General features: G+C 36.1%; 2 protein-coding genes, 1 long non-coding RNA gene and 1 other non-coding gene across 4 annotated transcripts in view; 1 reads left to right on the forward strand and 3 right to left on the reverse strand.

Annotated features, from left to right (window-relative positions):
• The window catches only part of LOC115266799 (pseudouridine kinase-like), a 123,225-nt gene that overhangs the window by 21,428 nt on the left and 77,283 nt on the right, over nucleotides 1-24,514 (forward strand). Inside the window, exon 3 of the mRNA XM_029873405.2 lies at nucleotides 4,245-4,359. Within this exon, the coding sequence (XP_029729265.2) occupies nucleotides 4,245-4,359 (115 nt within the window). The remainder of the gene's footprint in view (nucleotides 1-4,244; nucleotides 4,360-24,514) is intronic.
• LOC109423747 (uncharacterized) lies at nucleotides 4,671-5,133 on the reverse strand. Its single transcript, XR_009995622.1, has 2 exons — nucleotides 5,081-5,133; nucleotides 4,671-5,012 (listed from the first exon to the last, which is right to left on the reverse strand). It is a non-coding gene; the product is annotated as an uncharacterized LOC109423747 (transcript).
• Nucleotides 14,226-14,830, reverse strand: LOC115266810 (uncharacterized). Its single transcript, XM_029873416.2, has 3 exons — nucleotides 14,677-14,830; nucleotides 14,555-14,595; nucleotides 14,226-14,492 (listed from the first exon to the last, which is right to left on the reverse strand). Exons 1-3 carry the CDS (start codon nucleotides 14,757-14,759, stop codon nucleotides 14,257-14,259), a joined length of 360 nt encoding a protein of 119 aa, XP_029729276.2. The 5' UTR covers nucleotides 14,760-14,830; the 3' UTR covers nucleotides 14,226-14,256.
• Nucleotides 22,677-23,105, reverse strand: LOC109415356 (uncharacterized). Its single transcript, XR_003897451.2, has 2 exons — nucleotides 23,054-23,105; nucleotides 22,677-22,991 (listed from the first exon to the last, which is right to left on the reverse strand). It is a non-coding gene; the product is annotated as an uncharacterized LOC109415356 (long non-coding RNA).

Consider the following 24,514-nt stretch of genomic DNA (forward strand, 5'->3'; position numbering starts at 1 on the left):
ATGAAGACCAACATATCCAAGAAGGCGGCCCAAAATTTAAGATGAAAGCAGTTTTAAGGAGTTTTGGGCTCTGAAACCATGCAATATAGGTATAATTGGGATTGATTTGTTAAATAAAATAACGACTATTATATTCAAGATGGCGGCCCAAAATTTAAGATAGCGACTGTTTCAAGGAGTTTCAGGTTTTAAAGTCATGCAGTATAGGGATAATTTAGTATAGGGAGTATATGAGTCCAAAAATGGTGACCAGAGTATTCAAAATGGAGGCTCATATATCCAAAATGGTGGCTGTTTTGAAGAATTTTAAGCTCTAATATCATACACAGTAATGTTCCGATTTTATCATTGTCTTTAATTTTTAAATAATTTTGTTACACTTGAAGATAACTCTCCTTACTCTTCTTCAAGATGAATACACCAAAACCTCCATTTGAGTCGGGACTGCCTAAATAGATTTTTTACCAAATGGATTCAATACCTAAATGAATTCAGTTTATTACCTAAAAGGAGTACAAGGTTGCAAAGAAGTTTAACTATAGGGAGAGTGACTCGAATAGAAGATTCAAAGAACTTTCAAGGGGGATTCAGGAGAGGAGGGGCTTCAGGGGCGTTTTCGGGGGTTTTAGAGGGTCTCAGGTGAGAATTGTCATGCAAATGACTAGCTGGGCATGGAACACAAAAAAAAAACCTGCAAAATTCCGCCAGACTGAAAAATTATTGAATGTCGGGTCAAAGTCGGGAAAATTTTTATCGAATGTTGGGCCACTGTTGGACCAACATCGAACAACTGGGTCCAGGGATGCCATATATATACAGATGTTTCTGTATTATACAGATTTTTGAGCATCCATACAGATTTCGTTTTATATGAAATACAGATTTTTGAGCTGGATGGGCTATTTTATTTTTGTATGAGATACAGATTTTTCACCAAAATTTTGTATGGGATACAGATTTTTGAAAATAGTGATACAGATTTTTCAAAAAATCATCTGGCAGGTGGACTGTATAAAATACCTAAAGGGTTCCAGGTTAAATAGCCAAATAGACAGAAAACACGTACGATTTAATAACCAGTGCTGAAAATGTCATTTCGACATATCTCAAATCAACCACGTCCAGCTCATTTTAGAAGCTGAACCTGAGGCTGTGGTTGCAGCTAGACTTGTTGTACAAGAAAGTCATGGAAAACCGCTTTTGAATATTTACAGTAAATGTCACGGACTACCTTCGAAATATGCCAATTGATATTCTCCATAAATGTCAATCGGTATTTTTCGAAGGTAGTCCGAGACATTTTTCTTAAACATTTGAAAAAGAGTGGTTTTTCCGTGACTTTCTTGAAGAACTGGTCTAGACGCAAAACATATCGTGCATTTGAAATGCTACACAATTGCTGCCAGATTTTAAGTAGCATTTCAATTGTTAATATAAGGCAGTTTAGCAGTCGAACTGCTGTGATACGGTAGTATGCAGGTCGCATGCAGATATCAAACAGAAATATGGCTCATTCAAATGCTTATTGGTTACCTGGGTAATTTCGCTAAAATCCATCCATAACAGTGTGTTGTGTTTTTTTTATCCTGAATATTAGAAACTCAGGATTTCTTGTTCTTATAACGTCCCAACTGGGACGAAGACTGCTTCTCAGCTATGTGCTTTTCGAAAGTTATTAACTGAGCTGAGAGCTTCCTCTGCCAATAACCATTTTACATGTGTCAATCATGTGGCAGACATGAAGATACACTATGCCCAAGGAAGCCAAGAATATTTCCTTTACGAAAAGTTCCTGGACCGACCGGGAATCGAACCCGTCACCCTCAGCATGGTCATGCATTTATAGCTGTGGATATTGGGGTGCTACTCTCGGGATTTAAAAAACTTTCTTGAATTATACAGGGTGTTAGGTTCGTGAGTGCAAACTTTTTAGAGGGTGATAGAGGACCATAAATGGTGGACAAAATTGTTCTATGCATATGGGCAAATCTCAACCGTTACGTAGTTATTGAACTTTCCATGTTTTTGATTATTATGATCTTAACTGGCTATAACTTTAAAATTGTCAAACTTATCGCAGTTTTTTTTTTACCCTTATTCGAAAGATTATTGAATTTTCTATCAAATGGCATCTTTGAATCGATTGGTTAAGTTAAATAACTAAGTTTTCTAGAGCAAATAGCTCAAAAGTAGTGTGTTTTAATTGTTTTTGTCAATTATCTTTGAAAAATGCGTAATAATTTAAATACAAATTCTTTGGCAAAGTTGTGGCCCCTGTTCCATTCTACAATTCGATCTTTGGCTCCAAACTTCTAGCTCTTATCATTTTCTTGCAATTTCAATTTAAATGTACGGCACAATGCGCAAAAAAGTGCTTACCTTGACAATTGATATTCACCATGAATATCAATCGGTATTTTTTGAAGGTAGTCCGTGACATTTTTCTTAGATATTTGAAAAAGAGTGGTTTTCCGTGACTTTCCTGTAGAACTGGTCTAAACGCATATGTTACCCAAAACATATCGTGCATTTGAAATACTAGACAATTGCTGTCAGATTTTAAGTAAAGCCTGTATCCGCAATAATCGGGACACAGAAATATGTCAGTAGCTCTGAAATGAATCGGTAAAATTGGCCAAAATTTGACTGAGAACTCTTTGGTGTATGTTTATTAGTTGTGCCAAATTTCATAAAAATCGATGCATTACTTTTAACTGTAGATGAAAAACAAACAGACGTGGTTTTAAGCATTTTGTACAATCATGACGAATTTTCATTCGCATAGTAGATACTTCTTTTACGCTATAGTTCAAAGTTCTGTGATGATAATTATGAAATTTCGTTAGCAGTTATGATACTTATAGAGATACTTTCTTGCAAAATTTCATCAACTTTGACCAATTGGTTTGAAAGCTACTGGTGTTGATAGGGATGAGTGTTAGTGAAAATTTTTCGTGTTTTTCATGTGCGATTTTTGCCTATTCATAACTTTTGAATTTCTCTGCCAATTTTCATGATATTTTCACAGAAGCTAGTTTATTATGTGTATATTGTGCCTGCAAAATTTGATGATTATTGGTATAGAACTTTCAATAGTACAATCGAAACAATAAAGGGTGCTGACTAATTGCTGTCTGAGAGGCTAAAATCACGTTCTGTCCCAAAAAATGTTTCGGCTATAAAATCTTTGATAGTGCATCGATTTTTTTGAAATTCTGCCCATGTAACAAATGTAGATTGAGAGGTTTGTGTTCAAAATTTCAGCCATTTCCTTTGTCAAATTCAAAAGTTACAGCGCTGACAAGCAAAACTTGAGGCTGTACAAAATTCAATGGCACACATTTTACTCTTTCGTTGCTACAACAAAAAGTACTTCACCGATTCACATGCAATTTTGTAGGTGAAATGAACACTTAAGATGTGTTATTAGACAAAATTTGAGCAATTTTAATGTATCTATTGCAGAGTTACAGCTGCGTTTCTGTGTCCCGAATATTGCGGATACAGGCTTTAGCATTACAAATACTCATGTAGGGCAGTTTAGCAGTCGAACTGCTATGACACGGCAGTATGGAGGTCGAATGCAGATATAAAACAGAAATATGCCTTATTCAAATGCTTTTTGTTTGCCTGGGTAATTTCTTAAAAATCTATCTCCCCACATATCCAGCCAAAAATAACAGTGTGTTGCATTTTTTTATCCTGAGGAATTATGAATTAGAAACTCAGGATTTCTTCTTCTTATAACGTCCAACTGGGACGAAGACTGCTCCTCAGCTATGAGCTTTTCGAACGTTATGAACTGAGAGCTTCCTCTACCAATAACCATTTTACATGTGTTAATCATGAGGCAGACATGAAAATATTCTATGCCCAAGGAAGCCAAGAATATTTCCTTTGCGAAAAGTTCCCGAACCGACCGGGAATCGAACCTGTCATCCTCAGCATGGTCATGCTTAATACCCATGCATTTATAGCTGTGGATATAGGGGTTCTACTCTCAGGATTTAAGAAATTTTCCAGAACTTCTGAAAGTTTTCACTTTTTAATCTTTTCGAGCTCAGAATGTCATCTTACTTGGTAGGTTTGTAGTGCATCGTAAATAATCGGAGCCGTTTTTTATTTATTTCATCATTAAATACGGGTCTAATTATTTTTGATGATATGCTAGCCCAGCAAGTACCAGGAAAAAATCCTAGCTACGTCATTATAAATATGAACCTACTCTATCCATCTATTCGCAGATCAATTCGCATGACAAGCTGATCCGGGAGACGCCACTGGTGATAATGGATGCCAACATCAGTGTGGAAGCTATGAGGGCTACGTTTGAGCTGTGTCTGCAGTACGATAAACCAGGTTAGTGCTGTTCTCTATTCTATTCCCTAAAAGAACTACAACTCCCCTAAGATATTAAGTTTATCGCACCACGATGGCGTAGTGCACGTTTAACGTGCCTGTCTGGGTCAAATTGACCCCAACATCCTCCTATGGTTGAATATTTTTGACATAATTGTGTCCACAATAGGCCAAGTTTTAACCCATTATAAAACTATTAATGTAAAACAAGGATTTAGAGTTTCTCCCGAATGCCATCCAGAATAATATTCATATCTGCAGATGATTACAAAAAATGGGAAGAAAATTAAGGTTTTGAAAGGATTATGATGTTTTGTCAGAATCTTTAAAGTTTATTAATAGTCCTAAACTTCCTGCTGAAGTTTCTCCAAATTTTCAAACACTGTAGCTACCAAGAGAACAAAAATACCAGTTCTAAATGCCATGAATCATTACTTTCAACTGCTCAATTGCGGTTCGAACGTAGCGACATTCCATGATCGGAATACAGGGGCCACCTTTTTCCTTGCGGATGTATCCCTTCTCGCAATGACACGGGCTGGGACAGCGTAAATCTATGCGAGGAACACTTTGAAGCCGACCGGGCCAACTTCGGCAATCCAGGTCACACATTAGCCAAGGACGAAGGTATCTCTCGTTTGGGCCCGTACATGCTGAAATAGAACGGTTGTCGTCGCGGTTAGATGGCTGATGCATATCGTGCCAGGAATATTCTACAAACTTTTCGACTCAACTCTGGTGTCCTTCGATGACTTCGATCTCGATGACTTCGATGGCTCTGCAGACTCCAATGACTCCGATGACTGAGACGACTCAGATGACTCATATGATCTGAAAACGGAAGTAAAAGATGAGTTTTTTTTTTTTTTGAATTTATGACTAAACATGATTCTTACTCCGACGACCCGAAAGCCAAACATGGAAGAGCCAAAACAATGAACGCAATAATTTTCAGATTCATTTTGACTGGCTGCCTGGCTACTACTGTTGATAAACTGAAATGTCAAGCATCGTTGAGCGGCTATATACATGATTCGCGATTCTCGTTCAAACAGTAGCACTGGAATTTATTTGCCATGGCTAATTGGAATTATGTGCAACTAATTCTTTTTTAAACTATTTTTACTTCAACCTCTTTCGTTTGCTTTGATTTCAGTTATTTCCTTGAATTTCTACTACTTTCTGCTGTGCTGCTCTACTTTATAAATATGATGTGAAATAACAATATGAAGTGAAATTTAGTTTGCTTTCAAACACATTTATGCGCGAAATTTTTTGTTCATTTTAAAAAGGCTGTTTATTTCTTTTCTTTTTTTTTATTGTTTTTTTTTTATTTGCATCTTATTGAAGTACCAGCTGTTCCGGCAAACTTTGTACTGCGGAGATTGTGGAGTGTTATACTTCTTACCTGTTCGTACTAAGTTCAGGAATTTTATAATTTATAATTAAATATATAACAGTGGTGTCATATAGGTTAGTCCAAGTTACTCACTGAGTAATTAACTTTTCAGAAAAAAAAACAAAAATTCCTCGCTTTATGAACGTTCGAGGATTACCCTTAATTTTCCCCGGAAATTACCGTATGAGCTTTTCCAAAAAATCTATTGATGATTAATACGAAAATTTTCTCTATAGATTATTACAGTTTTATTCAGGGAATTGGAAAATTTTGCAGGAATTGCTTCAAAAATTAATCCATAAATTCATAAAAACCTGATGGTAGTGATTCCTTCAGAAAATCTATGAGAGATTTATCCATAAATTTATCAAATTGTAAATCATGGAAAACAGCTCATGAATATCTTCACACATTCCTCTATGGATTCCTGTAAAAACCCAGATGGAATTCCCAAAGCGATTAATTCAGAGAATTTCACAGAGAATAAAAACAAAAGAATCTGCCAGAAACGAAAATTTCTCTGAGAATTCACTCAAGAGCTCTTCCAGAAATTTCTTAATAACACTCATAGTTTTCTTAAGGGTATCCCAGAAATAATATAAAAAATCTTTTAAAATCTTCCTAGGATTTATTTCGAAATTGCTGCCTGAATTCCCTTAGAAAATGTTTCAGAGATCCACGGATTCCTTTTGAAAATTTTCGTGGAACATATACTACGGGTTTCTTCAGAAATCACTCTAGAGTTTCCTTCAGAATAACCACTAGAGCATCCTCCAGAAACATCTCCAAGAGCTCCTCTAGAAAAGCTGCATGGGTTTCCTCTGAAATTCCCCCATATTTTCCCAACGATGATGCACTTACCATCAATCTGAACATTTTGGCTGTCCCGATCCCGAAATTCTTTTCTGAGAATAGTTAGCTAGTCCCAAGCCTCACATTCATTGATACTCTGTGCAACTTCGGTTATTCTGCTTTGCTCTGCTTTGCTTTGCTTTGCTTTGCTTTGCTTTGCTTTGCTTTGCTTTGCTTTGCTTTGCTTTGCTTTGCTTTGCTTTGCTTTGCTTTGCTTTGCTTTGCTTTGCTTTGCTTTGCTTTGCTTTGCTTTGCTTTGCTTTGCTTTGCTTTGCTTTGCTTTGCTTTGCTTTGCTTTGCTTTGCTTTGCTTTGCTTTGCTTTGCTTTGCTTTGCTTTGCTTTGCTTTGCTTTGCTTTGCTTTGCTTTGCTTTGCTTTGCTTTGCTTTGCTTTGCTTTGCTTTGCTTTGCTTTGCTTTGCTTTGCTTTGCTTTGCTTTGCTTTGCTTTGCTTTGCTTTGCTTTGCTTTGCTTTGCTTTGCTTTGCTTTGCTTTGCTTTGCTTTGCTTTGCTTTGCTTTGCTTTGCTTTGCTTTGCTTTGCTTTGCTTTGCTTTGCTTTGCTTTGCTTTGCTTTGCTTTGCTTTGCTTTGCTTTGCTTTGCTTTGCTTTGCTTTGCTTTGCTTTGCTTTGCTTTGCTTTGCTTTGCTTTGCTTTGCTTTGCTTTGCTTTGCTTTGCTTTGCTTTGCTTTGCTTTGCTTTGCTTTGCTTTGCTTTGCTTTGCTTTGCTTTGCTTTGCTTTGCTTTGCTTTGCTTTGCTTTGCTTTGCTTTGCTTTGCTTTGCTTTGCTTTGCTTTGCTTTGCTTTGCTTTGCTTTGCTTTGCTTTGCTTTGCTTTGCTTTGCTTTGCTTTGCTTTGCTTTGCTTTGCTTTGCTTTGCTTTGCTTTGCTTTGCTTTGCTTTGCTTTGCTTTGCTTTGCTTTGCTTTGCTTTGCTTTGCTTTGCTTTGCTTTGCTTTGCTTTGCTTTGCTTTGCTTTGCTTTGCTTTGCTTTGCTTTGCTTTGCTTTGCTTTGCTTTGCTTTGCTTTGCTTTGCTTTGCTTTGCTTTGCTTTGCTTTGCTTTGCTTTGCTTTGCTTTGCTTTGCTTTGCTTTGCTTTGCTTTGCTTTGCTTTGCTTTGCTTTGCTTTGCTTTGCTTTGCTTTGCTTTGCTTTGCTTTGCTTTGCTTTGCTTTGCTTTGCTTTGCTTTGCTTTGCTTTGCTTTGCTTTGCTTTGCTTTGCTTTGCTTTGCTTTGCTTTGCTTTGCTTTGCTTTGCTTTGCTTTGCTTTGCTTTGCTTTGCTTTGCTTTGCTTTGCTTTGCTTTGCTTTGCTTTGCTTTGCTTTGCTTTGCTTTGCTTTGCTTTGCTTTGCTTTGCTTTGCTTTGCTTTGCTTTGCTTTGCTTTGCTTTGCTTTGCTTTGCTTTGCTTTGCTTTGCTTTGCTTTGCTTTGCTTTGCTTTGCTTTGCTTTGCTTTGCTTTGCTTTGCTTTGCTTTGCTTTGCTTTGCTTTGCTTTGCTTTGCTTTGCTTTGCTTTGCTTTGCTTTGCTTTGCTTTGCTTTGCTTTGCTTTGCTTTGCTTTGCTTTGCTTTGCTTTGCTTTGCTTTGCTTTGCTTTGGAAATTCGTACACCAGACATTTGTTAAGGAATTGCTCTAAGGGTTACACAGAAATTTTCCGCAAGAATATGTCCAGGAATTTCTACAGATAGCTAATACAGGACTTCCTTCAGATATTCCTGCATGTGTTTACCAAAACAAAATTTGGAAATTTCCTTTAATAATACCTCCAACTTTTTCTCCACGGTTTCCTTAAGGAATTCATTCAGAAATGTTTCTTAGAAATCTCTACAGGAATTCCTTTCGAAATTCAAGAGTTTTTCTTTCTACCCGAGCAGAAGAAAATATCAACAGCATAATAAAATATGTTATTTTGGCCTAATAACTGTATAATGGAATCAGTTTTTTTTATGTTATTGACATATCTTATTGTGTTATAAACTTGTCTGTCATAAGCGGCAAAATAACAAAAATCATAACAAAAAAATGTTCCTGAAAGACCAATTTAATAACATGTTTTGTTAGTTTCAATAACAACTTAATAACAATGAATCTTGCAGTGAATTTCAAAACTTGTTATTGTTGTGTTATAGTTCATCACATATTTGTCCATTTTCAATAGTAGAAAAATAGCAATACTTGGTCTTCAACAAAGTATGTTATTGAAACATTATTTAGTGGATGAATCTCAATAACTCGATCATAACAAAATAAGATTACCCAACAAAACATGTTATAAAAAAGTAATACTTCGATAAGTTATAATAACAAATTATGATATAAAAACAGGCTATGCGATTCTGTTGTTATGAATTTGATATTCTACTCTGCTTTGGTAGAGATCTTAACAGAAGCTCCAAGTATTCCTACAAGAATTTCTTCAAGAATAGTTCCTCAGATAGCTCTTGGAGAAAATTTTCCAATCTTTTTCGGAGTTTATTTTTTAATTACTCGATAAACTTTTGTAGGAATTCCACCATGGCTTTCCTTCGAGTTTTTTCAGGTATCTCCCTCAAAATTCTGCAAAAATTCAAATTCGTAGAGAAAATTTTGAATGGATTTTTGAAAACTGTCTGCCAAAATTCCTTTAATAATACCTCCAACTTTTTCTCCACGGTTTCCTTAAGGAATTCATTCAGAAATGTTTCTTAGAAATCTCTACAGGAATTCCTTTCGAAATTCAAGAGTTTTTCTTTCTACCCGAGCAGAAGAAAATATCAACAGCATAATAAAATATGTTATTTTGGCCTAATAACTGTATAATGGAATCAGTTTTTTTTATGTACCAAAGGTACTGGTGGAATTCTCGAATAAATACTTCTCAGGAATCCTTGTTAGAGTTTGTGAGGTATTCCTTAGAAGAAGTCCTGTAGATACTTCTGGATGATGATGATTAATCATAGCGTCACGTCGAGGCAAGTACGAGACACTGAAGACGACCTTACAGTTGAGGTCGAAATACTTGTCTGTCAAAGGATGCAAATTCTTAGTAGAATTAAAAGGAACTTACTTCTGAAAGAATTCGTAGAAGAATTAAAAGAGATTATAACAAAAAAAAACTTAAGAAAAATTCCTGCAGGAAAAGTACAGAAACAAAAAAAATCCTGGAGGATTTTTTCAGAGAATAATATTTCTGCACAATTAAAAAAAAATGTGTTGAAGGAACTTTGAAAGAATCCCTACGTGGAAAAAAGAAGAAACCTTCTGCAAGTATTCGTGCAAGGATGTTTTGAAAAATTAAAAAAAATGCTCAGGAATAGATTCTGGGGTAATTTGTGCAGGAATTGTTCAAAGAATCTTCGGAGAAATTTCTGAACCTTATGAAAGAACTCAAGAAATAAATCCTAAGAAATTCCTGGAGGAATTTTTGAATAAATGTCTGTAGGGGGCATTTTAGAAAATGATAGCAAATTTTCTCAGAAATCCAAAAAAAATATTAACTGGACAAAGTTTTCCACAAAATTTTGCACAGTTGAGAAAATTCATAAAGAAAGACCGGAAAAACTATGCCCGAACTCATGGAAAATTTTCAAAAAAATATTTTTGAGTAGGTTATTTCATAAGTTTTAATTCCTGAAATTTTTGGAATGCACTTTTTTCGTTTTTGAGTTATGGCCAATTTTGTTTAAAAATGTCCAAATGTGCCATATAAGCCTTATTTTGAAAAATCATAACTCAAGAACGAAGCATCGTAGAAACAAAGTTTTCCAATGACAGTGAAAGCAAATTTTCTCAGGAATACAACAAATATATGAAGTGGATAAAGTCGAAAAAATATTTTTGAGAAGGTTATTTATGAAGCTTTAATTGTTATAATTTTTGGAATGCATTTTTTTCTTTTCTGAGTTATGGTCAATTTTGTGGAATATGACCATGTAAGCCTATGTTATTTGATTTTTCAAAGTAAGTAGTATCAGGGGAAATCAAAAAATTTCCACCTGAGTTTTCCGGGAAAATAGGCGATCCTGATTTTTTCTCAATTTTATTTTGTTCATATACAGGGGATGGCCAAAATGTTTGGGATAGGCAACTTTTTTTTTCTCCCACAAAAAAATTCAACATGCTGTAACTTTTAATAGAGTGCATAAAAAAATCTCAAATTTTGACTGTTTGTCAACCTATTATATGTGCATCATTGGTACAAATTTGGGCTCGATTGATTTTTTTTCGCGAAGTTAGAACCGTTTGGCTAAAACACTATTATTTAGACAACTCATTTTTGAACTGTCATATCTCGGAAACCAGTGAACCGAATTGAATGAATTTTTTAACGATTATCAACAATATATTGATACTTAATACGACGTCATAAAATGTAACATTTTCTCACGGCGAATTAAGATATACCGGATTGAAATTTTTACCCATATAGAGGAAAATAAGTCAAATTTACAATACCGCACAAAAATTACTGAATGTGTTCTTCCTTCAATCTAAATAGGCTCTAATATATCTGATTAGAGATAACTTGAGAACAGAAGTGGAAAATCTTTGGATATCAACACTAAAATTTATTGACATTGATGTAAAAAAAATACATTTTTTCGAGAAAAATCGAAAAAGTGTCAATCCATGATAACTTTTTTCAACGTTCAAAAAGTACCTATGTTTTAATTGTTTGTGAGGCATTTACATATTGTTAGTGTACGTTCAAAATTCGGTTCACTGGTTTCCGAGATATGACACCTCAAAAATGAGTTGTCTGAAAAATAGTGTTTTACGCAAACGGTTCTAACTTTGCGAAATATTAATCAATCGAGCCCAAATTTGTACCAATGATGCACACATAATAGGTTGAAAAACAGTCAAAATTTGAGATTTTTTGATGCGCTCTATTTAAAGTTATAGCTTGTTGAACTTTTTTGTGAGAGAAAAAAAGTTGCCTATCCCAAACATTTTGGCCATCCCCTGTATCTATGGGCCCTGCCTGTGGAAAAAGTATCATAAAAACCCCCCAAGGAATGAATTCCTCTGGAATTGCATCGTTAGAAATTATATTTTTTGAAGATATTGGAGATACTGCAGTTATTCCTAGAAGAATTTCTTGAAAAACTTCCAAACAAATTCGTGAGGATACCCTAAGGAAAACTCCTGACAGAAATTTTGGTAATATTCCTAGAGAATAAATTCCTAAAACAATCCCAGAAGAAACTTCCGAACGCACTTCTGAAGAAACCTGGGGACTAGTTTTAAGATGAATATTTTGATAAATTTCTTGAAAAACTCCTGAAACAGACCCAAGAAAAATTCCTGGAGGAAATATTCAGAGGAATCTTCAAAAAAAAAACTTGCTGAACTCATAGAAGGAATTCCTGCAAGAATGCCACTTCCGCGATAATTACAGAAGAATTTCGGAAAAAATAATTCACGGACTTTCTTCTAGAAATGCCTCCAAAAATGCCTGCTGGGAATAATTACAAATTCCTGCTGGGATCACTTACGAAATACCTTCAAGGAAATTCATTGAGGGAGTCCACTTGAGGTTCCACCATCAAATCCTCATGTATTTTGTCACATTTTTTCTGAAATTTCCCAATGATTTCTCCAAGATTACCTTCAGATCCAAGGATACTTTTTTTCAGAAATCCTCCAGGAATGCCTGCAGGAGTTCCTTCGGAAATTCTTCTTGAGGCGCTTCAAGAGATTCCTCCAGAAATTTCTTCTGTGGGTGCTTCAGATATTATTCCACGGATTCCACCAGGGATGCATCTTGGAATTTTTCTACAACTCTCGGCAAGGGTTCGTCCAAAAGTCTTCTGGCATCACCACAAGAAATTGTTGCCGGGACTCCTTCAGCAACTCCTGCAGTATTTTATTAATAGATTTTATCTGAAATTTGGTACTCATACTGGGAATCCTCTTGAGATTGTTTTAAAAGCTACTGCTGGCATTTCTAGGGCCCATATAGCCGAGGCGGTAAACGCACGGGTATTCAGCATGACCATGCTGAGGGTGACGAGTTCGATTCCCGGTCGGTCCAGGATCTTTTCGTAAAGGAAATTTCCTTGACTTCCTTGGGCATAGAGTATCTTCGTGCCTGCCACACGATATACGCATGCAAAATGGTCATTGGCAGAGGAAGCTCTCAGTTAATAACTGTGGAAGTGCTCATAGAACACTAAGCTGAGAAGCAGGCTTTGTCCCAGTGAGGACGTTACGCCAAAAAGAGAGAGAGAGAGTGCTGGCATTTCTCTATATATCTGTGGTAAATTCTTCTGCATTTTTCTGAATTAATTTCTGGAAGCAGTAATTTCTGGAAGACTTTCAAAAGCAATAGCTCTGCGGAAAATCCTTGAGAGTAGTAGGGATTCGTTTGGGCATTTTACTATTTTGGCAGTAATTACTGGATGTATTCTAGGAATTCTTGAATTATTTTCTAGAAGACTCTCTTGAGGAATCCCAGGAAGAAATCCTGGAGGAATCCAAGGAGGTATTTTCAGAGAAACCCCGGCCAGGCATCCCTAGAGAAATTTCAAGAGAACTGGAGAAGTCTTTTGAGGCACCCTTTTAGAATTCTTCCAGGAATGTTTGATGAGTTTGTGCTAGAAATGTCTGCGGAAATTCGTCCATGCATTTCTCCAAGGATTCCTGCATATTTAGGGATCCAGGATTTAAGGATTAGGGATCCAGAGTTCCTAAGAATTCCTCTTGGGATACCTTCTCAATTTCTTCCGAAGATTCCTTCAGGAACTCCTACCAGGATTTCTCCAATCATTCTTTCTGCAGTTATTGCTCTTGGGAGTCCTCCAGGAATTCCTGGAATATTTCTCGTATAAATTGCTTGCGAAATGCCAGCAAGACTTCTCGAAGGATTCCTATCGTGAATTCCTGGAGAAATTTCAGCATTCCAGAAATCATTTCAGCATAATTTCTCAAAGGAATCTTAAGAGGTTTTTTAAATAAGAAAACAAAGAGGAATGCCTGGAGGAATCCCTAGAGAACCTCTACAAAAAATTCTCAAATTTTGACTGTTTGTCAACCTATTATACATATGTGCATCAATGGTACAAATTTGAGCTCGATAGGTTAATCTCTCGCGAAGCTAGAACCGTTCTCGTAAAACACTATTTTTAGACAACTAACTTTTGAGCTGTAATATCTCGGAGACCAGTGAATCGAATTGATTGAAATTTTGAGTGATTATCAACAATATACAGGAGATACTCAAAATAACTGGGACAGGTAAAATTTTCACTTTTCAAAAGATGTTCAACTCGCTGTAACTTTTCGAAAATGGCATCAAATATTCTCAAATTTTTACTGTAGGTTCATCAACTAGTTGTGTATCAGTGGTCAAAATTTGGCAAAGATCGAGCCATTTTACACAAATTTATAAAGATTCTAGAAAAAGGTATAATTATCCGATAGCCAACTTTGAGCTGTTATTTCTCCGGATTCAATGATCCGAATGCAATAAAATTTTGATCATTTATGACTTATATAATGAGCTATTCAAAACATTGAGAATTTTTGATGCACTCTATGGGAAGTTACAGCATGTTAAACTTGTTTGTGAGAGAAAAACAGTTGCCTATCCCATACATTTTGGCCACCTCCTGTAGTTTGAAACTAAAAACTCTACCCACTATTATTTAAGGTCTTTTATTTTGCCAGTCACTATTCGTCCATGTCAAGAATCTCATATTCATCTGCATTGCGAAAGGGTTCGCACTCCATGATCGGAATGCAAGGGCCGTCCTTTTCCCTGCGGATGTATCCGTCCTCGCAATGACACGGATTGAGACAGCGGTCAAATGTGCGATCAACATCCCTAATCCATTCGGACCAATTGTGACAATTTAGCGTACACTTCTGCGAATAACGAATATATATCTCGTGTGGGGCCGTACAGGCTGAAACGAAAACATTGCTGATTAGATGACTGATGCGTATTTCGCAGAAGTACTGTACAAACTTTTCGAATCAGCTCTTGTTTCCTCTGATGATTCAGATGATCTGAAAACGGAAGTAAAAGTTAAGTGTTCAATTCAAAAAATCTTCTGATGTAACTTTATAGTTTTATAACTTGATTCTCACTCGGATTTGGAATCACTTTCCGATGACCCAAACGCCAAACATGGAAGAGCCAATGCAATGAACACAATCGTTTTCAGCTTCATGTTTATTCGATACTGTTGATAAACTGAAATTTCAAGCAACGTTGAGCGACTTTATACATGATTCACGATTCGCGTACAAACAGTGACCGTGGCGAGTTGGAATTATATGAAACTAATTCCTTCTCAGAATATTTGCACGGTAATACGATATCATTTGCGTAATCTTTGGTTTGACCTCTTTCGTTTTCCTGGAGATACATTACACATATTCTGGTGACCTTCTTCCTAATACCGCCTTCATGCATAGTGAATCTCCCTTCAGAAATGCTTGTTTGCTTACAAGTACAATTATGTGCGATATTTTTTGATTATTTAAAAAAACATTTTGTTTTTTGTTTTTTTTTTTGTAATTTTCATCTTATTCAAGTACTACCAGTCCTGACAAGCCAATGTGTTGCCAATGTTGTGGTGATTTGACAACTTGTGAGCTAAGGATCCTCCAGAAATTTCTCCCAGAACTCCTCTAGAAAAGCTCCGTGCGATGATGTACCTAAAAGTTCGACTTAGTTGATTTTTTTTTCGAAAAGTGCCTATTCCGATTCCTAAATTCTTTCACATTGAGAATGGTTAGCTATCCTCACATTCGTTGATTCAATGTGCAACTTTGTTCGGCTCAATCACAGAATAGCAACTACGATGTGTACGGTTATCTTTGCTTGTCCTAATTCCAAAATTCTTAAAAAAAAAACAAATAAATAAATAAAAAATAAATTTAAAAAAGGCGAATCCTTTAGAAAATCAATAATTCAGAATTCCTCGAAGAATTTCAAAGCCATTTTAACCCTCTACAGGAAACCTTAAATGATGGTCCATTTGGACCCCAAAGTCGTTCTTCTGTATCGCATGATCCTGACTTATTAGAATTTGAATATCGGTGTCTTCAGTAAACTTGTTGAGTTGGTCAAGGACTTACAGATGCTGGACCGTTTTATTTGGAATTTCATATATAGGTGGCACTAGTTAGCATGTAAGTATTCAGTATTTGAGCACATATATATCAAGACCCTGACCACATAGAATTTTGGTGTCTTCAGCAAAGTTGTTTATTAGGTAAAGTATTAACTAATGATGGAACGTTTGTTTGAAAATTTCACACATAAGATGGCGCTACTGAGCGTGTAAATTTTATGTTAATATGTCTCAGGAACCTGATCACCTAGAATGATGGTATCTTTGGCAAAGTTGATGAGTTGCCTTAGAACTAACAGATGCTTATCCGTTTGATTCGAAACTTCACACATAGGTGGCGCAAGTGAGAAATTTGGTGTCTTTGGCAAAGTAGTTTATAGGGTCAAGTGTTTACTAATGATTCACCTGCTATAATAAACCAGCCTCTCCAGGGGTCTCCAGTTAGCCTAGTGGTTAAGGCTATGGATCGCCAATCCGGAGACGGCGGGTTCGATTCCCGTTCCGGTTGGGAAAATTTTCTCGACTCCCTGGGCAGGCCAAGTTCCAGTGGGAACGTAGAGCCATAAAGAAGAAGAAGAAGAAGAAGAATAAACCAGCCTCGGGCTGAAAATTTCATAAATAAAGACATATAAAAATGATGGAACGTTTGTTTGAAATTTTCACACATAGATGGCGCAACAAATCATGCATATTTCATAATTCATATATCAGGATCTTGAGCACCTAGAAAGATTATTTTGGCCCAATCAACCAATCAATTATTCTACGTAAACTTGAAGTGTTTCTAGTAAAATTCTCCTAATTTCACTACAGTAAAAAAAACTACTATATTTCAGGGTTAAGTTAACCAAATTTAATGAAATTTTGAAAAAAGTTACAGCTTGTTGAATACATTTTTAGAAATTCTAATCATTTGCAACCTATTTGTAACCTATTTTTAACTAAATTTGTAACTAGCATCGCCTAGAGATGAAATTTTTCATCATCAAACTGTGAGCCCTTAACTTACCAAACAGTTTTGTCGTGGAAACCATCTTTCTAAGTAACCAGCGTCCTAAGAATCAAAAAATAGATGGGCTCTTTAGCGCCACCTATTAGTGAAATTTCGAATCGACCCATCAGCTGTTAGTCCCCGACCAGCTTAACAGTATTGCCGAGCACACCAACACTCCAAGTAATTAAAACCCTGAGATATATGGGTGAGAAATGGTGTTATTGTTGAGTATGTTTGTCTCTGATATTACAAGATGTGATGTCTCTTAGCTTTTTTTTGATTCCACTGGTATGCGTTTGGTTCATCAACATATTTGAACAGTCCCCTGTGAACACTCTGCGTGTGCACTGAGCGGTGTTTTTTTTTTCTGAGTGCGCGCAGACATTGGGCACTGGGATTATGACTTGCAGGCTCTTGTGCTATATGAGATATACAAATTGCATGCCCACTGACGCCACCTATGAGCAAAATTCAGAGTATAACGACTCATCATTTATAAGTTCATGCAACTTATTTGCAGAATCTTGATTGCAGAATGATTCAAATTTTGTATGCTCACTAGCGTCATCTAGTGACAGAGGTTTGATTCAAACGGTCCATTATCTGTAAATTCTTGACTTAGCAAACATCTTTGCTGAAGATAGTAGAGACGGTAAGAGAGTTATTAGGACCCTGAGATATTTGAAGTATAAAATTTGCATACTCAGTGGCGCCACCTAAGTGTGGATTTCCGAATCAAATGTTGCATCATCTATAAGTTCTTGACCTATGAAACAACTTTGCCGAACACACTATCTTTCTATGTGATCAGGATCTTGAGATATATGAGATGTAAAATTTGCATGCTCACTAGTGCCACCTATGTATGGAGTTTCATATTAGACGGCCCATCATCTGGAAGTACTTGACCAACTCAACAACTTTTTCGAAGGCGTCATCTTTCTAAGTGATAAGGATCCAGTGATATACGAGATACAAAATTTACATGCTCACTAGCACCACCTAGTGGTGGAATTTCGAACCAATCGATCCATTATGTGTAAGCGCTCGACTTACTGAGCAACTTTCCCGAAGACGTGACGCTTCTACAAGCTCTAGATCTTCCGATAATTTCGTTTGAAGACATTATATTACTAAATTGTTTATGCCAAATAGCGCCATCTAGTGAGGAAATTTCGAATTAACTAATTCGCCACCTGATGGCACATGACTTACCGAACAAATTTGCCGAAGACATGAATATTCTAAAACATAAGAATCAAAAGATATAGAGAATTCAATTTGGGGTCCAAATGGACCCCAGGTATACAAAATCGCCCGGTTCAAAACTTTTACATGGAATAGAAATCAAAGTATGCCATGAAATCAACTTTATTTTTGCTTAAATCATAGAACTAGGTCTAGTTTGAAGGTATTGAAAAAATAAAGTCAGTATATGATACCCAACTTGTTTGGCATTACTCCAAAGTTGTCTGGGGTCCAAATGGACCCCAGGTATCCATTATAGGGTTAAAGATTTCTTTCGAGATACTTCCATAGACTCTTTCGGAAATTCCTCGAAAATTTCCTTCAGAAATCTTTCGTGAGATTCTTTTAAAAAAATTCCTGGAGATTCCTTTTAGATTTTTTTATGGCATTTGCTCATTAATTTGTTCATGGATTCTATGAGGCAACCTTCTATGGACTGCTTTCAAAATCCGGAACTCCAGAAATTCCCGTAAAAATTTCTCAATTCTTTTATGCAGATTTCCATGGTTCCTTTTAGGTGATTCTGAAACTGCGCCTGAAATTCTTCAACGGATTCGTTGAAAAAGTATTTCGGTAATGTCCCCAGTGATTCCTTCAGATTTTTTTACAGGGATTACGTCAAACATTTTCTCAAATGTTCTGTCATGAATGTTATTTGTATTTTTTTTTCAGTGGTTTCTTCATAAAATTTCCCAAACATTCATTCAGAAATTCGTACAGGTAGTCGTCCACCAGATATTTTTTTAAAGAGTTGTTCTAAAGATTCCACTGAAACCTATCGCCAGAATGTATCCAAGAATTTCTACGGAGACCCTATACAGAGGTTGCCTCAAGACTTTCTCCATGAAAAAACTTAGGGGATTCCTTTGAATATACTTTAAGTATTTCTCCACGTATGTTTCCATGTGGAATTTATTCAGAAATGTTTTCTAGGAATCTTTACAGGAATTTCTTTCGAAGTTCAAGAGTTTTTTTTTAGAAATCCTAACAGATGCTTTTAAAATCGTTTCTCCAAGTATTCCTACAAGAATTTTTACAAATAGCTCCAGGAAGGCTTTGCGAAAATATTATTATCAAAAATTCCTGCTAGGATTACTTCAAGAATTTCCCAATAAAATTCATAGAGAGTTTCTTGGTGGAATTCTTGAAAGAAGTCTGGGCGGTATTCCTGAAAGAATTTATGGAAGGGAATTCGGGAAGGGAAAGGGAGGAATTCTTAGCAGATGTCTGGGGGGAATTCCTGGAGGACTTTCTGGAGGACTTTTTGGAGGACTTTCTGGAGGACTTTCTGGAGGATTTCCTGAAAGAATTCGTGGAGGAATTCCTGTAGGATTCTTGTATTCATTTCTGGAGGATTTCCTGAAGGATTTCCTGGAAGAATTCCTGAAGGTTTTTATTGGAAAATCCCTGGAGGTATACCTAGGGGGATTTATAAAGGAATCCTTGGCCAAATTCCTCGAGGGAGGAATTTTTGAATTTTGAGGAGTATTAGACCAGCTCTTTCATAAGTTCTTATTAAAGTTTCTTGGAGGAATGCCCAGCAGAAGTTTTGGAGGAATATCTGGAGCAATTCATAGAAAAAATCCTGTAGGAATTTATGGAGAAATTTTTGAAGAAATTTTTGGTGGAGTTCTTGGAGTAACTCCTTGAGAAATAATTGGAGGAGTTCTTGAAAGAAGTCTCGCAGGAATCCCTGCAGTTGTCTCAGGAGTATTTTCTTGAGGAATTTTTGGAGGTTACCTAAAGAATCTTGGAGGATTTCATGAAGAAATTTCTGGATGATTTTTGTATGAATTCTTGAAAGAATTTCTTGAAAAAATCCCTGGAGTTATTTCTGGCGAAGTTCCTGAAGGAATTCTTGGCAGAAGTCTTATGTGAAATACTTGGGGAAGGTCGTGTAGGAATTTTTAGAGGAATTACTGGAGGGATTTTTGGGAGAATTCTAGGCAGATGTCTTGGATGAATTCCTGGTTGTATTCTTGGAAAATTTCTTTGAGGAATTTAAGGTGGAATTCCTGGAGGAATGCTTGTGGGAATTCCTGAAGATATTATAAGAAGAACTACTGGACGAATTTCTGGAGGACTTTCTGAAGGAAATTAATGAGAAATTTCTGGGAGAATTTCTGAAGGATATCCTGGTGGAATTCCAGGAAGAACTTATTGAAGAATTGGAGTAATTTCGGGTGGAATTTTTTACATACTTCTTAATATTCTTTTGAGGGAATTTCTGAGGAAATCCCTGAAGGAATTCTCGGACAAATTCTTAGAGTTATCCCAGAAGTATTTTCTTGAGGAATTTCTAATGGTTACCCGAAGGATCCTGGGGGTATTTATGGAGGAATTTCTGGAGCAATTCATGAAAAAAAATCTTAAAAAAATCCCTTGGGAAATTCCTGGAAGAATTCTTTGAGGAATTCCTGAAGAAGTTCCTGAAGTATTCCAGAGAAATTCATAGAGGGATTCTTGGAGAAATTCCTAGATGAATTCTTAGAGAAAATGCTGGAGAATACTTGGGGGAATTCCTGGAGGAATGCTTTGAGAATTTCTTGGCAGAAGTCTTGGAGGAATTCCTGGAGAAATTCTTGGAGGAATACCTAGAAGGATTCTTCGAACAATTCTTGAGAGATTTTTTAGAGGAATTTCTGAATAAATTCTTGAGGAAATTTCTGGTCGAGTTCTTGACCGAATTCTTGTAGAAATTCTTAGAGGGATTCTTGGATATCCGATAGAATTCTTAAAGGATCTTGGCAAAAATTTTCGAGGAATTTTTTTTCATGAATGTACCACAAGCATTACAATTGTGCAATGAGGCTCCATCAGCAGTAAAGAATACGTTCCATGAATATTGTTTACAATTAAAGAATGATGCAGTATGTAGATATCGTAACCCAAACTTCAAAGTGTATTGGAGGCCATTTGTATTTCACGGAATGTCCAATTGTCACAATACCGAGTTGCTCGTAGCATTGCGAGGTCTAATGGATATCAACATGAATAAATTTCTTGAACAGAGTGAACACAAACGATAGTAGATGTTGTAGATCTTAAGAAAATTAATTCCAGAATAGTTTGGATCACCTAGATCACCCAATTCATGTACCATGAATTTTCTAGGGGTGGTTTGAGGCTTTTTGAGAACCGTAGACTAAGTTCTGTGATCATTGATCGTGAATAAAATTTGGTTTAGAATGTTGGATTTGTGACACAAACTTCGGAGAACTTTGGAGGCCTTAGAATAGCTCTGGGATCAAAACATCAATAGGTAGGTAGTAATAGATTGCATGTCAAATTATGACAGGAATTCTTGGAAGAATTTCTAGAGGACTTTTTTGAGGAATCCCAGGAGGAAACCCTAGGGTGAATTTTCGGAGAAATCTCTGCAGGCATCCCTAGAGAAATTCCAAGTGAAATTTCTGGGGAGATCTTTTGAGACACGCTCTTAGCATTCTTCCAAGACTAGCCAATGGGTTTCTGTTAGGAATTTCTGCGGAAATTCCTCCATGTATTTCTCCAAGGATTGCTCCACATTTAAGGATCAAGGATTCAGGGATTTCCGCAAGGATTCCTCTAGGAATTCCTCTTGGAATACCTTCTCAAATTCTTACGAGGATTCCTTCAGGAACTCCTACCAGGATGTCTCTAAGCATTCTCAAGAGTTTCCAGATAGTCCTCCAGGAATTTCTTGAAAATTTCTAGTATAAATTGCTTGCGGAATTCCAGCAGGACTTCTTGGAAAATTGCCATCACAAATTTCTGGAAAAATATCAGCATAATTTGTCAAAGGAATCTTGAGAGGATTTTCATTAAGAGACAAAGAGAAATTCCCGGAAGAATCTCTAGAGGAAATCTGAAGAAATCCCTGGAATCTCTGGATGCAATTCTGGAGGAATCCTTACAGAAATTACAGCTTGGATTGCAGGACGAATTTCATTAAGAACAATTGGAGGAATTCCAGGAAGAATTTCTAGAGGTATTCCTAGATGAATTTTTAGATAAATTCTAAAACGTAACTCATGGAGGAGGAGGAATCTCTGGAGGAATCACATTATGGATTCTTGGGTAAAACCCAGCTCAAGTTCAAAACTATAAGAGAAATTTGTGGAGGAATATTTTGAAAATTCTGCAGAAAACGCAGTGAGAATTCGTGTAGGAACTCTTGGAAAAATCCAGATAGGCCGCAAAATGCCAAGAGGAACTCTTGGAAGAACCTATGGAGATGGAGATATCTTTGGACAAATTCTCTTCGAATTCCTCCACATATGCTCCAGAGGATTCTCTTTTACAAATCCTTCTAAGAATTTCTCCAAGTATGCCTATAGAAATTCCGCTTGTAATTTCTCCACAGATTTATCCAACAATTCCCTAAGGAAATTCTCTTGGAATTCCAGCAAAAATTTCTCCTAGGATTCCTTCGGGATCTAATTAAAATTTATTCTAGATTTCCTGCTGTGATTTCTGAAACATTTTCAGCTTAAATTCCTGAAGGCAGCAGGAATTAGTGAGAAAATTCTAAAATAAATGTAGAAATCCAGCAGAAAATCTTAAAGGAACTATAGTAGGTATTTTTGAAGGAATATTATCGAAATATAAACAAGATCAAGCTGCAAAAATGAATAGCGTGCCTAAATAGATGTTTTGAGCAAGATACTTGACTTAAAACATCCGTAATATGATCCATAACTGTGTATGAACACCAAAAAATAAATAAATAAAAAAACAATAAAAATAAAAAAAATAAAGATTAAAAAATTAAAAATAAAACAGTATTTCTTCTTCAGTTTGCATGAAGTTTGAAACTAAAAACTCTATCCTTTATTAATCAAGATATTTTATTTTACCGGTATACATGCCATGAATCATTTCTCTCAAAAGACCAACTGCGTTGCGAACAGAGGCGCACTCCATGATCGGAATACAAGGGCCTTCGCTCTCCCTACGGATGTATCCCTTCTCGCAATGACACGGATTGATACAGCGTCCAAATGCGCGATCAACACCCATAATCCACTCGGTCCAGCTTTGGCAATTCAGCGGACACATTAGCAAACGATCAACATATATTTCGTGTGGGGCCGTACAGGCTAAAATGAAACATTGCTGATTAGATGGCTGATACGTTTTGCGCCGAAATACTAATACAAACTTTTAGAAACAATTCTTGTTCCCTCTGATGATTCAGATGATCTGAAAATGGAACTTTGAGTAAAGTATTCAATTAAAAAAAAATTGAAATTTTATAGTTTAATAACTTGATTCTCACTCGGATTTAGGAACATTTTCCGATGACCGAAATGCCAAACATGGAGCAGCCAATGCAATGAACACAATCGTTTTCAGCTTCATATTGACTCGCTACTGTGTTGATAAACTGAAATTTCAAGCATTGCTGATCGACTTTATACACGATTCGTGATTCGCGTACAAACAGTGACCGTAGAAAATTGTACTTTATATGAATCTAATTCTTTTCCAGATTATTTGCACGGCAACACGATATCTCTTGCGTAATATTTGGTTTGAAACACTGAAAGTTTTGACTCTCGTTCTTTTTCCTGGAGTTATATTACACATATTCTGATGACATTCTTCCAAATGCTGTCTTCATGCATGGGTGATGTAATTAAACTACAATATAATGAAGGTTTAGTTTGATACCTACCTGTTTGTGTTGTGGTCTAAGCTGCCTCTATTCGCATAACAGTCCCATCTTTGGTGGCCTTTCTATTCACAATGGGTTCATTGTGCTAATTAGTGGAGGGTGAGCCACTTAACTCTTTGGAGCCGGAGGGGTCATATATTCATTTCATTTTCGTCAAGAATATCAAAAGGTGTTTTATATTCTGGGATGTTCTAGGTGTTCGAAACTGTCCTGTAATAAAGTCCTTAAAATCTACAAGAATAATTTTATGTGTTTTCACCATAGTAGCATAACATTCTACTGGGATCCGCGAAGCTCTTGAAATCGACAATGTCATTTATAGACACTATAGGGATATCCACCCAACTAGAAAAACATATCAAGTTTATAACACAATGTGTTATGTTGTTATAAAATTTTCCGAAAACTTATTATGTTATTAACTAGATGCAGGATGATGTTAAAATAACTAAAATTATAACAAAAAGTACACCGATCTAATCACAATAATAACCTATTTTGTTACAATAAGATCAAAATTATAACACAATATGATATAAATTTCAGCTTCAACAAAATTAATTTATATCATATGTTGATACAATTGTGTAAAATTATTTTCTGAATTGATATTTCCTCCTTGTTTCACAATGAGTTATTAACCTTCCAGGACGCGCGCCATCAAGTGTTGTACTGTTTACAACGGCGCGCGCGCTGAAGGGTTAAACATTTTTATAACATACTATTATATAATTGAGTTATAACATTTTTAAACATCAAAGATGTTGAACATGATTATATCACAATGAGTTCTAAATATCATGGTTAGTTATAATGATGTTATATTTTTGTTAAAATCTTCTAGTCGGGCAGGTTTACCAAACATCCTTGGAGTTCAGAACTTCAGGTCTGCACTCGTAACAGTAGCCGCATTTACTGGACCATTATAAACCTTTGAGACATTCA

The sequence above is a fragment of the Aedes albopictus genome, chromosome 3 (genome assembly GCF_035046485.1).
Source record: "Aedes albopictus strain Foshan chromosome 3, AalbF5, whole genome shotgun sequence".
Lineage (NCBI taxonomy): Eukaryota > Metazoa > Arthropoda > Insecta > Diptera > Culicidae > Aedes > Aedes albopictus.

Bases quoted from the DNA above. Each gene is read 5' to 3' on its own strand.
- LOC115266810 (XM_029873416.2), bottom strand. From the start codon at position 14,759: ATGAAGCTGAAAACGATTGTGTTCATTGCATTGGCTCTTCCATGTTTG. The intron at 14,596-14,676 runs GTGAGAATCAAG...TTCCGTTTTCAG, and splicing joins GAAAGTGATTCCAAATCCGA to ATCATCTGAATCATCAGAGG. The intron at 14,493-14,554 runs GTTTGTACAGTA...TTTTCGTTTCAG, and splicing joins AACAAGAGCTGATTCGAAAA to CCTGTACGGCCCCACACGAG.